Source organism: Pelodiscus sinensis, chromosome 27 (genome assembly GCF_052426305.1).
Source record: "Pelodiscus sinensis isolate ZL-2025 chromosome 27, ASM5242630v1, whole genome shotgun sequence".
In the NCBI taxonomy this organism is placed as follows: domain Eukaryota; kingdom Metazoa; phylum Chordata; order Testudines; family Trionychidae; genus Pelodiscus; species Pelodiscus sinensis.
In genome coordinates this window covers 10627847-10641330 of record NC_143078.1, presented here as the reverse complement: position 1 = coordinate 10641330, position 13484 = coordinate 10627847, and the positions used below count along the sequence as shown (strand labels likewise).

General features: G+C 54.4%; 1 protein-coding gene across 11 annotated transcripts in view; it reads left to right on the top strand.

Moving 5' to 3' along the window:
* Positions 1-13484, top strand: part of FOXP4 (forkhead box P4) — a 150868-nt gene that overhangs the window by 112038 nt on the left and 25346 nt on the right. For all 11 annotated transcript variants that reach the window (XM_075910377.2, XM_075910376.2, XM_075910375.2 and 8 more), the window contains 4 exons: positions 4784-4867; positions 6021-6222; positions 6346-6422; positions 7649-7750. In XM_075910377.2, coding sequence (XP_075766492.2) covers positions 4784-4867; positions 6021-6222; positions 6346-6422; positions 7649-7750 — 465 coding nt within the window. The remainder of the gene's footprint in view (positions 1-4783; positions 4868-6020; positions 6223-6345; positions 6423-7648; positions 7751-13484) is intronic.

Below are 13484 nucleotides of genomic sequence, written 5' to 3'. Positions count from 1 at the left end.
TTGGTGGTGCACATCCGCATATGCAATGGCGCGCACAATAATTATTCTGCACATGGATGGAAAAGATTAGAGGGAACATACATATTGAGTCAAACTCTTTATGTGCCCTGGATGTAAATTACAGCATTAAGCTGCTCTTCATAGGAGGTGTAGCTGGACCTAGGATGACCAGAGGTCCTGATTTTACAGCTGTAGTGTCCAACATACTAGCCACATGTGGCTATTCAGCCAGTTGAGTGTGGCTAGCTGGCTATAGTGGCGGTTGCTTCAGAACTGGTCGGACACCATGATTTTATAGGGACAGTATTCAGGGCTTTGTCTTGTATAGGTACCTATTTCCTCCCTGCCCCGGCCTGATTTTTCATGCTCGCTTTCTGGTTACCCTGGCTGGGCCAGAGCATTAGCAGATAACCAGGCTTTCCATTACAAAGCCCCAGACTTCATTTATTCAGGGTCACTAGTGGTTGTAAGTCATGGATCTCATCGACGATGGGTGTGTCTCCATTTGGGCTTTTAACCTAATTGAAGCACAGCTGCGATTGGCCGCCCTCATTGTCCATCTGGGCAGAGAGGCCAGGAACTGAACAGGGCTGGGGAAAAGATGCCCTCTAGGTCAGGGATGTGACATGTTTGCAATGAAATTGATGTCAGCCTGCCCTGTTGTCGCTCTTGCTGCGTCTGGTGTGGCATCAACAAAAAACAGTCTCCGGGCCGTCGGCCCAGCACCTTTGAAAGGAGCCGGTCCACAAAGCCGAGTGACGTGCTGGGCAACAGCTATGTCTGCGGTGGGGTCAGTTCCCTTGAGGTCCTTCAGTGCTCGTAGCATTTTCTTAGCAGAGACACAGGCTTGCAGGGAGCCAGGAAATGGGATGTTTCACCATTTGCATACCTCACACCTCCTAGATTGGAGCCTTAGCTCTCTTAAGGATTGGGGCCCATGTCCCAAAACCAAGTCTAGGTGGGTTGGCAACGGGGAGAGGAATCAACCACTCAAACCTTGGCAGGTTACACATTCAGGTGCATATGAAACACACTGAAAGGCTTAATCAAAAAAGAGAGGCTAGCGTAGCCAATGTAAGAAATGAAAGCCATGAATTTCAGGTGGAAATTCAGTGGAAGATGGACACCTAATTTCTACAGGCTACTCTGAAAATTTCAACCAGAAATGTTGCATGTCCTGTGCATGTGCTTCTATAGCACGTGAGGTATTGACACTGCCCCAGTGTATGTATTGGTGTGTATGTAGTGCCATCCATGGCTCCATGTCTACATGAATGCATGGTAATGGTCACAAGCCATGGGACTTGCAATATTCTGTATCCAACTCAAGAGCCAAACCCCAGTCCTCCTAGAATCATAGAATCCCAGGGCTGGAAGAGACCTCAGGAGGTCATCAAGTCCAACCCCCTGCTAAAAGCAGCACCAACCCCAATTAAATCATCCCAGCCAGGCCTTTGTCAAGCTGGGACTTAAAAACCTCCAGGGATGGAGATTCCGCCCCTGCCTTAGGGAACCCATCCCAGTGCTTCCCCACCCTCCTAGGGAAATGGTTTTTCCTAATATCCAACCTAGACCTCCCCCACTGCAACTTGAGACCATTGCTCCTTGTTCTGCCATCTGCCACCACTCAAAACAGCCTCTCTCCATCCTCTTTAGAACCCCCTTCAGGGAGTTGAAGGCCGCTATCAAATCTCCTCTCACTCTTCTGTAGACTAAATAAGCCCAAAATCCCTCAGCCTCTCCTCGTAGGTCAAGTGCTCCAGCCCCCTAATCATTTTGTTTGCCCTCCGCTGGAGCCTCTCCAATGCGTCCACATCCTTTCTGGATGCAGTACTCCAGATGTGGCCTCACCAGAGTCGAATAAAGGGGAATAATCACTTCTCTAGATCTGTTGGAAGTGCCCCTCCTAATGCACCCTAATATGCCATTAGCCTTCTTGGCTACAAGGACACACTGTTGACTGATATCCAGCTTCTCATCCACTGTCATCCCCAGGTCCTTTTCTGCAGAACTGCTGCTTAGCCATTCAGTCCCCATCTGTAACAATGCTTGGGATTCTTCCATCCCAAGTGCAGGACTCTGTTCTTGTCCTTGTTGAACCTCATTGGATTTCTTTTGTCCCAATCCTCCAATCTGTCTAATTGCTTTCTCCTGAAGCCATTAGATCTGGTGGGCGCTCAGTGCTTCCAAATATCAGGCCACGTGTTATGTGCCTGAATGCAGACTTCAGAGCTCACTGTCAGGCCCCTATTTTGGGAAGTCTTGGCTTTGATTTATCCTGTGCATTTCATACAGGGGACACAGACACAGACACAAAATATGCTTTGTAAAATTAGTTAACAAAAGAGGGCCCTGCAGAAGAAATTCGGGTTTTCAGCTGAGGTTTGCAAAGAAATAGACACTCAGGCAAGAGAGATACAGGGCAGCTGTAGAAGGCTCTCACTAGCGCAGGCAAGGTTGGGTAAAGGGATGGGGTGGTGTCAGCGGGAGGCGGGTGGCAGGAGAAGGGCGTAATCGATGAAAACTGTGTGCGCTATTTTCATGACGTGCACATGGCACAGAGGCGACTCTCCATGAGTGCTGAATGCAGAAACGCCTGGCACAGGTGCATAGGCACTGCAGTGTTCTGTGTGTTGATTGCCCAGGGGTGTGCGTGCTCTTGGCCATTTTATTTCCAGTTCCTCCCTTGGACTCCTGCCTACCTTTTCCTAGGGAATCCCAGCCCTGGAGCAGGTGCAACTGGTTCCAGGGCTGCTCTTCTTAGCCACGTTGTGCGCACTTGTGCTGGGGTGAGGGAGTAAAAGGAGCAGCCTCCCCCAGCTCTCAGCGGAAGTTGTGCCCCCGGGAGGGCAGCGGGTGTAATGGAGCCATGACAGCCTCTGGCAGGAGTTAAAGCAATGTAGGATGAAGCTGATGGCAGGGAGGAGACGAGGGAGGGAAAAGGGGTGGACACTTGGGGGGGGAAGGAGGAAAAAAGTTCCCCTGGAGTACCCGTTGGAAAGTGAAGTTGAGATTCTAAAGCCACCGGAGTCAAACCATGTGATTCTATCCTGTTCCCGAACACTCACTTAAAGCAAGAGGTGGAAAGCAATTACGGGAACTTAGAGAGGGAGGAGGGGTGGGAGACCTGAAGGGGGAGCAGAAAGCTCTGTGCGCAGAGAGGAGAAGCTGCCACCAGAGCTACCAATTATAAAGTTTTCAGTGCGGCGCTCCCGCTGTGTCGGCGGCGCGAGTGTCTGCATCACGAGGGTAAATCTGTCAGCTCTAATGAGCACCACGACAGCGCAAGAGTGTCGGAGCCGCTCAAACTTCCAGCCAACTCTGCTCCGGCGGCTGCTTGTAACTCCTTCCTCGCCGGGCTTCGCTGGCCTCTCCTGGCGCAGGATCCTCGTCGGCCGGAGGGGGCGGGAAGGGGGCCTCTTTGGGTGTCCTCTGGATTGAAAGCGGGGCCCATCAGCTAAGCCAAAGTTTGAGGGGCCGAGGCAGAAAGGAAAGGTGACACGAGGAGAGATGGTGTCAGATCCCATTGCCTCTCCAAGGCTCAGAATCTCTCCTTGTGCCACTGTGAATATTTCACCCTTCCCCGCACTCCGAGAAACAAACATACACGGGGGAGTACACAATTAAAGCAATGTTGCACATCTGGGTGGATGAGTGGGTACCTGGGGGAGAGCAACAAGCAATGTGGGAATACAGAGAGGCTACATCTAGACTGGCATGATTTTCCGCAAATGGTTTTAACGGAAAAGTTTTCCGTTAAAAGCATTTTCGGAAAAGAGCGTCTAGATTGGCACGGACACTTTTCCGCAAAAGCACTTTTTGCGGGAAAAGCATCCGTGCCAATCTAGATGCGCTTTTGCGCAAAAAAGCCCCGATCACCATTTTTGCAATCGGGGCTTTTTTGCGCAAAACAAATCTGAGCTGTCTACACTGGCCCTTTTGCGCAAAAGGACTTTTGCCCAAACGGGAGCAGCATAGTATTTCTGCAAGAAGCACTGATTTCTTACATTAGATAGTCAGTGTTCTTGCAGAAATTCAAGCGGCCAGTGTAGACAGCTGGCAAGTTTTTTCCGGAAAAGCAGCCTTTTGCGGAAAAACTTGCCAGTCTAGACACAGCCAGGTAGTATATGAGGCTGAGGGAAATGCAGGTGCACCGGTAGGGACCAGAAGGGGTGGGCAGGAGAGAGAAGATGGGTGGGGAGGAGTAGATCGAGTCCTCGGCTAGAGGGAGGCATGAATCGAGAGCGACAGCCACGTGGGCAGCACGATGGGGTGAACCCAGAGAGCTGAGGCGTGGGAGAGAGGGAGGAGTGAAGGGCGGGAGGGGAGGCTGGCTGGATCTAGATCTAAAGCTACACGGAATGACTCCATTTCTCAAGAGTTTTCGGCCCCGCCCACGGAGCAGCTCTCTTACAGCAAGGGGGCCAGAGCCCCTGCATTTCTGTGCAGCCGGAGGCAGAGGCAGACATTCTGGCAGCCATTCACACACGTCCAGGTCTTCCTCCCCCAGGGGAAAAGGCAGCTCTTCAATGGGGAGTGTAGACCTCAACACCAACAGCCTCTCACCCAGGGGAACCAACGTCCCGGGACGGAGTGGAACGGCTCTGCCCTGTCACATAGCGGCGTGCAGGGAACATTGGCCAGACAGTGCGGGGGCCAAGCGAGGGGTGGCTTGCAGTAGAAGCACGTTTCAATGAGCTGTCCCTGGGAGGCGGGGTGCTACAGCGCCCGGGGAGTTACCAGCAGCACCAAGTAACTTCTTCTCTTCTGCTCCGCCCCACAGCTGGCGAAAGAAAGTGAGCGTCTCCAGGCCATGATGGCCCACCTCCACATGCGACCTTCAGAGCCTAAGCCTTTCAGTCAGCCTGTAAGCACCAACCTGCCGCTCATCCCCCGCCCCACCTCTCCCTTCATCCCTGTCCAGCTCCTCCATAGCCCCTTCCTAGTGTCTGTCACCTTCGCCTCACCCAGAGGTCTGAGCCAAGCTGTGCAGGTCCAGTGGCAGTCCAAGTCGGGCAGGGTCCTTGGCGTACTTAGTGTCTCATGTACGGTTGTGACGTCCAGGTAGCGATGATTCCCAAGTCATACGCTTCGGGGTCTGTGCTCGGCTCTGGGCCATGTTGCTCCCCTAGTCCTTCAGTGCTTTAGTAGGACATGGCTCATGGAAAACCCACGTGCTGACTTCCTCTAGTTAAGGCTGTTCCAGGGAATGCTGGCCTTCCTGTAGTCTAGGACCATCACTCCGTCCTCCTGAAGGAGTTGATTCGCTGGAAGGTTGGTGTTTCAGTCGGTCACCTGCTCTCACCATCTCTTCATGGTTTTTCTCTACATCCCCATGTCCTCCTGGGCCTGCCCCCAAGCTGTAATGCCAAGGGCTGGATGCCAACCGCGTGCCCGGGTTGAAATAGCCATTGTCCTGTCTGAGTATCAGCTTGGGTGGTTACTCCCGAATTCCACCTGCTGTTTCCACGGGAACCAGGATTTTTTCTTTTCCTGCACATAATGCTTTGCTTCCTATCCTGGTCAGCAGCTGCCCAGAGCTGACTGCATTTTGGCAGGGAGTGGAGTGATCCCTGCATATAGATGGCATGTCGGCTTGCAAAATGCTTCAGGGTTAAGAGACTCAGGGTTCCAGGCTCGCTTGGAGCTGTAATGTGTTGTTTTCCTGCTGCTGGTAGAATCAACAAGAGCAGTGTTCCCTGTAAGCTGGGTGCATGTGCAGCCACTAGGTTCTAATGCTGCCCAGAGTGCTCACAGCTACCTGTTTGTTTCTGTTGGTGGTGCACTTTTGCATGTGCTTCAGTGCACATCAGTACATTTTATTCTGCACATGGATGGGGAAAAAATCCACATGTGCCTGGAGAAGATCAGAGGGAACATTGCATGATCGCTCCCTGTAGTGACCATCCTTCTGGGTAAGAGGGCCGTGTGTGCTCTGCCCTGTCTCACAGCATGGAAGCCAAGACCAACTCCGCATCCATTCCCAACTGCTGTCAATTTCTTCCGCCCTGTCTGTGCAGCTCAACCTGGTCTCGAGTGCCACCCTCTCCAAGAGCACTTCAGACACCTTCCCAGATGGCTTACCTCATCCCCCCACCTCCGCCACCGCTCCCATCACCCCCTTGCGGCAGGGCCCATCCGTCATCAGCTCCTCCACCTTACAGACCATGGGGGCCATTCGCAGGAGAAACCCTGAAAAATTCTGCCCCCCAATATCTTCAGGTAAGAGGGGGCCGGGGGCGGGTGAGGGCACGCCTCGCCTCGGAGAATCCTGGTGCCATTGATACGCCCCTGGCGTGACTTGCTAGGCTCGATCCCTTCCTATTCTCTCTCTTCCCCCTCCAGAGCTTGCACAGAATCACGAGTTTTACAAAAACACAGACGTCCGGCCGCCCTTCACGTACGCCTCGCTCATCCGGCAGGTGAGGAACCCCACTCCAGCTCCGGGGGCGGGGCTGTGAAGGCAGCTGTGTCCCATGTGGCAGGGGATTCGGGCTGAGAACTGGGAGGCGGGACTCCAGAGTTCAGCTGTGCCACCGACTCACTTGGTGACTTCTCTGCCCCTCGTGAGCCAAGTAGGATAGCAACTCCCCGGGGCAGGTGGATTCCTTAGAGACCCAATCTGGGGGGGGAGGGGTAGACGGGTGCTGCTCCGGTAGCGTGCAGATGACTCAGCGATCCTCCAGTAAAAGGCACTTCTGGCCCGTTCATATTTATTTCATTCCAACAACGATGGTGCATGAAGACCTGCTATGAAGTGGGATCCCGGTGGGTGGGTGCTGCCTTACTTATACCGCTGGGCACTGCCTGCCGCCTTTGGTACGAGGACCATTACAGAGGTCCAAGAGCTGGTCCATGAAGGTGGAGATCCCGCCTTCATCCCTGGTGGTGATCCATCCTGATGCAGTGTAGGAGGGGAGGCTAGACTTTGCCAGTGCTCTATCTGCTCTGTGGATAAGGGGCAAGCGCCAGTGGCCAGGGTCCTCTGCCATCACCACGGCTTAAAATCCAAGAGAGACGGCGCATTCAGGGATGCTGCCTCCCAGCCAGGGGTGCTGTCAGGTTGTTCAGAGCACAGGTGCCTCTTGCCTTGGAGTAAATCCAGGCATAGCCTCTGGGGCTTCTGGTTCCGATAGCCTCCGTCAACCCCTCCAGCCCCATGGATCAAACGTGTGAGCCTTTGATTAGCATATGCAATTATGATTGTGAAAAATGCAAATCGAAGTGCTCTGACTGTTCGCTGTTTGGCTCTGGGGGTGAGTCTTCAGAAACGCAGGTCTGACAAGGTGGGTGAGAAGGGCGACCTCTTCCTGTGACTCCATTAGGCTCCTCTTTGGCCTGCCAGGCTAGCCGAGTGTTCTGTGGAGTGAGTTACAATGTAACTTTTTGGCAGCTTGGTCCAGTGGGTAGAGCACCGGACTGGTAGTCAGGAGCCCACTCCTGAGCAGCAGGCAGGCCCCCCCTTGCCTCTGCATCTGAGTGGCAAGGCACCCTACCCGTGTGCTTTGAGATCTGTGGACGAGTCCCATCCTGTCCCAGACAGACCCTCGGGGTCTTCTGCAGCGCGGTGAGGGACGCAAATACTTGGGATTGGCGCTGGAGTAATTCTCCCTCTTTCCCCTCTCCCCCATCTCACTCTGAATTCCAGGCCATCCTGGAGACCCCAGACAGGCAGCTAACGTTGAATGAAATCTACAACTGGTTCACCCGGATGTTTGCCTACTTCAGGAGGAACACCGCCACCTGGAAGGTAAAGCCCCGCCTGCGATTCTGTTCTTCACCTCCTCTCCTTCCGCCGCAGCACCCTGCGTGGAGTGCTGGCGATACACAGCCGGGTCTGCTGTGGGGGGAGCGTTGACAAGAGCTGGGCTCCGGATCCCAGCCGAGCCGGGCAGCTCCGTATGCACGCTGGACAAGTGCTTACTCCTCCCACGCCTGTCTGCTGCGGTGGTACGTGGCGGCCTGCCTGCATTGGAATGTGGTGTCGTCTGGGCTGGGGGTAGGGTATTTGCTGCAGACTTTAGCTGGGCCGTACATCTGAAAACAGCCTTGAGCTTGTCCCCAGGCCGCGCCGTCTCCAGTCTGACAATGTCCCATGGCCTCGGGAGCCTGTCTCCACGGCGGTTGTGGCAGGGGCGCCTCTGGTTGCATCACGCAGCAGTGCCGCGTAAAGCCGTGACGCAGACAGGTTCGCCGTTCGGAGGGAAGTGCCTCGGGGCGGGCAGAAGGCAGTCTGTGTTTCACAGAGAGGCCAGCGTGTGACCCGGGATGGGCACAGCTCAAGGCCTGTGAGCTACAGAGGTCCCTCGGATGTAAATGGTGCCCGGGGCAAATGTCATGCCGAAAGACTGAACTCTGCTGAGCGACACCTTTTCTGTGGGCTGCCAGATTGCGCGCACTGGAGGATTACGGGATTGGGGTGGTGGATTGCAGGGCTCAGAAGGAGCAGCTAGTCTGCCAGCACCTGACTTACCCCTCCATCTATCTTCGGGCTTCCTGCAGCCCCCATCTCTGCAGCATCTGACGGCGTGATCCCCCAAGGGGCTGAGCCCCGTAGCTCTTCATGAAATCAGCGGGAGCTGCCGGAATCAGGCTCTTCTTTTTTCTAAGCATTTAACACCCTCCCTTCCTGCCCCTCTCCCGCCAAATGTGTCCTCAGACTCCAGGGAAGGTGGGATGTGAATGCAGCCTGCATTCTGCTGCTCACTAGGGTGTGTGCTGAGGTAGCAGCTCATCAGGGCATGGGTGCAGGACGGAGCAGCTCTCTCGGAAAGGCTCCGGAGCTAGGTCTGGAGCTGAACCTGCCCGTTTTGGGGGCAGGAGAAGGGTATGGGGGGAAAAAAAAGAAGATTAGACTCTAGAAATAGAAAATAAGGTTAATGATAACCCGGGGGCTGGTGTCTCGCTACAAACAGACACGCCTCAGCCGAGCAGCAAAAGTTTCTGGCTGGGTCTCCAGAGCTAGCGTGGCTCTCGCTAGGGTACTCAGGACAAGGAGGAGAGACTGAGAGAGCCATAGCCCGTTGCTCCCCTTGGAAGAGGTGGGTGAAATGCCGGGCTTCCTCTGAGAGGGGGGATGGCGGTGTGGATAAGGCACCCGACAGGGGACGCGAGAGATTTGGGTCCAGCTTGTGGCTGTGCCACAGACTGGCTCCCTGGCCTTGTGCAAATCACTTCATCTCTTTGCCGTGGCGTCCCCTGTCCGGTGAGGCTACCAGTCCTTCGTCTCTCCGGCCCCGGGCTCGTCTGTTCTGACTTTGAGGTCTTTGGCGTCGGGGGGGCTGTGCATGCACAGTGCCTTGCACCGTGGAGTCCTGCTGTCAGCGGGGGCCTCTCGGCTTCCCCTCCCTGTGGCTGGGATTCATGAGGCCAGGACAAGACAGGATTCCCGGGGCAGGGCGATGGGGCTCTGATATCTGGGTGCTGAGCGACATAGGAGCCTAGAGTCCCCCAAACCTGGTTTTCCAGATGGCTGGTCCTACTTGCCCCTGGAATGTCAGCAGTTTTGCTCCCACGTGTGCCAGGCCTGAGCTTGGCCCCTTCGGTCTGTGGTTTTCTGTGCACCTCCCCTCTGTTGTTCAGAGTCCCCTCAGTGCCTTTGCCATTGGTCTGGCTCTGGAGAGACCCTCATGGGGGGCTGAAGTGAAGGAACTGGGGCGCGGGGTCTCCAGTGGGGAAAGTGCAGGGGTCCCATTCCTGCGGTTTCCGGTCAGTCCCCTCAACGTAACGTCCCATGTGCCAGACATGACATAATTCTGCCAGTGTCACACGCAGACCCTGATACGATCACTCCCTCCGACCGGAAGCCGGAGTCATTGTGTAGCCGTCAAACCCTGATAAGCGCTCAGCCGAGCCGACTGCCTATTAACTGGATGGAGAGGGGGAGGGGGGCGAACTGAAGGGACTTGTCTCCAGTGGAGTCTGGCATCCCTGGCTCCTGCAGGCTCCCAACTGGTCTTGATTGATGTGTATTGCGATAGCGCTTCGAGACTAAGATCGGCGCCTGCTTGAGCGCGGTGCTGCACATAGCCAGAGCCAGAGGCAGCCCCTGCCCCAAAGAGTTTGCAGCCCGAATACAACGGGGGAGACCGAGGCACAGAGAGGGGGAGAAGTGATGTGGCCGATCACGCAGCAGGTCAGCAGTTGATCCAGGGATGAGATCCAGGACTGCGGTCTCCCATGCTCTGCCCTCTGGAGCAGCCTTCCTTTCAGTAGCCTGACCCCAGACTGGCCCAGTATTGCTAGAGCCTGTGAAACTTAGAGTTGATATAACGAGGTCGGATTTGCAGTCACGGCGCCTCCTGCTGGTCACTCTAGGAATTGTCTCTTCAGCCTCGGTGCGCCCTCTGCTGGCTGGTGTCTTGCCCCTCAAGTACCTGCCTCCTGCAGGCCCTGTGTCCCGTACTGCCCCACAGCAATGCCCCTGCACTCCGGGGTCCTCCACTCCCAAGGAACCCAGCCCCCTTCACCCACCTTGCCTCAGCGACCCCCTGTCAGGCCTCACCTAGCCCCTGCCTCAGAGGCAAACTGCAGTGTGAAATGGCCGCTCCTCATTGGCAAAGGGGTGAATCTGCTGCCTCCCTGCAGCCCTAGTGCCCTCAGGCCTTCTCTCAAGCCCTGCAGTCTGGGAGTTTGCCTGGCCAGAGCTCCCCAGCTCTGCCTGCATCTCCCCAGCCCTGTTCTGTCTCAGGTTGGGTCTGTAGCTTCCCTGGCAGCCACAGCAAGAGTGAGCTCTCTTGCATAAACAGGGGCTCCTGTTTATGCTGCCCTAGCTGGGCCCTAATTGCCTGATACTTGCCACAGCTGCTTGTTCCACCCCTACCTCCCCAGACCTCTCCCAGGGCTGGGTTCAACTCTTGCTAGGCCTGTGTGGGGCCCCCTCCCTGTCACAGCTAGGAAGCTTTGGGCACTGGAGGAGTGCTCCCCACAAGCCTCAAAAGCCTAGCGAACCCGCATGTTCAGGGCCGTAGTTCTTAGATTTTCACCCTTTGCCCCTTCTGGCTTGATCCTTCTTCGCCCCTTCGCACACTGATGGGCCCTTCAGTGGGGCCTAAACTAAGCTCTGGGCTTGCTTTTATTGTTCCCACTGTTCCTTTGTGTCGTTAGTGCCAGGACTTCTGTGCTAGGTGCCATGTAACAGGAACAGTTCCCTGCCCCCAAAGAATTGACAGCGCAAGTCAAGGGCCCATTTTTGTCATCTTTTTGCATCTTTTGCATTGTCATCTTAAGCTATTTGCCAGGCTGGCTCCTCCGTGCCCCAGACAATGTGGCATTAAGCCGGCCTCAATTAGTGCTCATGTAACAGGGGCGGGCAATACTGAGAAGGTTGGTTTCAGGTCTGTGCCCATCTGAATGAACCCCTCCTTGACTGACACCAGGTTGGGGAATATCTCAAGCAGGTGGCTCTTGTGTTGAGGTGGGTACTTCCCCTCTGGATCAGAAGTCCCATCAGAGCCGTCTCTCTCCTAGGTCTCCTGGTGTCCAGCTCCGGATCTCAGAAGTTCAGAGGCTGCTGAACAGGGAGGGAACAAGTTCAGAAGAGGGGTTGGTTGGAGGGGGAGCAAGAGCTTCTTCTTTGAGCCAATCCAATCTACTCACCCTTAATTGGCATGTGCCTCTTACCAATGAACAGTTTGCTGCTGGTTGTACCGCTGGCTAGCAGTGGTTTGTATAGGAAGCTCTGTGAGGATATAAAAAGAGAACAGATGGTCCAATGGTAAAGTCGTTGGTTGGGGACTCAGGAGAACAAGCTCTGAGCTGTGGCACAGAGTCTCTGGGTGACCTGGGCATGCCAGTTAATCCCTATGGGCCTCATTTCTCTTATCTGTAAAATGGGTTTAATAATCCATTCTCCATCTGCTTTGTTTATTCCGTCTGAGACAGGGACTATCCAGTACTAACCCCAACCTCAATTTGGAGGCTTTTGGCACCACCACAATAGGGAAAAATTAATGAGAGAGACCTGTTCATCTTGCAACCGAGCAAACACTCACCCATGATCAGTATGAGGAGCCATCACTTTGGTTTTCAGATTCTCTGTTACGGTTCTTTGGAAACCCTGCTGAGTTGAGATGAATCAGGGCTCCCCATTTCCTGCTGGTGGCGCCTCCCAAAAGCATCTTGAGCAGCACTGGCAATTTACACATAACTACTCTGAGATCCGGCCACAGAGAGAGGTGAATAGCTGCTCTGTTTGGGAACAAAATGTGAGCTTGGGAAAGGTTTCCCTGCTTGTTTGTTTAGGAAATTATAAAATCTGCGATGAGAGAGAAAAATAACTATTAGGTGACCTCTACTCCATCCACCTGCCACGCTAGGGTTTATTCCCTGATAGGTATTTATAACAGAACAAAACTGAACTTGCTTTAGTTCAAAACAACATGGATCAAAGCATTGAAAGGGAAAAGAAATGCCTTTATCTGTGATTCAAATAACATATTTTAGAGTTGCATTTATATACTAATGGGGCATTCTTGAAAGGTCTGATAAATGATTGGTAGATGCTTTAATCAATTATTATAGATTTCAGCAGCTCAGTAAGTCACTTGTATCCATGGTTTATGACTAGAGTTTATCACAGTGGGGTCCCCTCCCCCCCGTGGAAAATTTTGATTTCATCAGATTTTTTTTTTTAATTCAGTAAGGCTGCCACAGCCTCTCATGGGATCTGTAAGTCAAATGTCTCCTGTCCCCATTCCACTCTATAAGCCAGGGTCCCTAGTCTAACGGCTTCTCCCATGATGCACTATTGTCTTCCCTCAAGGGCAAAGGAGGCAGTGCATCATGGGAGGTGCACAACTGTGAGGTCATTGCTCAGTCAAAATATTTCCGTTTCTAGGCCGTTTGGATTTTTTATATACCAAACTGAATTTTCTGCAGAAAGCAGACACTATACCGGGGTTCCAAACTCCACAGCCCGCACGCACCTGCAGCCCGAGCAGTTCCACTGTCTGGCCTGCACGTGGCGGCTGACCCCTCTGTGGCTTATCCATACCTTTCCCCCAAGTCCAGCTCCTGCTCCGCCCTCTCTCCCTATTGCCCCCTTCCTCCTGAGAGGCACAGCCTTGGGGATTATGCAGCTGCCCCTTCTCTGCTCCGCCACCGTCTCCTGAGCCACCCTGGTCACTCCGCTTCACCACAGCGACGGGCAGCCGAGTGGCTGGCTGGGGAGACAGCAGCGGAGCGGAGCAGGCTGCTGCGTATCTCTGCTTCCCTGCAGCTCCTGTTGCCGCGGTGAGTGCGGGAGGTGGGGGGTGATCCCTGCTGCCAGACCCAGCTCACCCAGGCCCCATACACTAACCTAAGTACGGAGGACCATCCCGTCCATAGGACAGTGTGGGAAGCCACCACAGGGCCCCCCAGACCATGCGGTCTGGTGCAGCCACACCAAACCACCCCATGGCTCTGCACACATCTCCCCCAGACCACAGAGACATGCCCGCAGTGGCACAGAGCTGCAGCCAGAAGCTGCTCTAGTCCCGCTC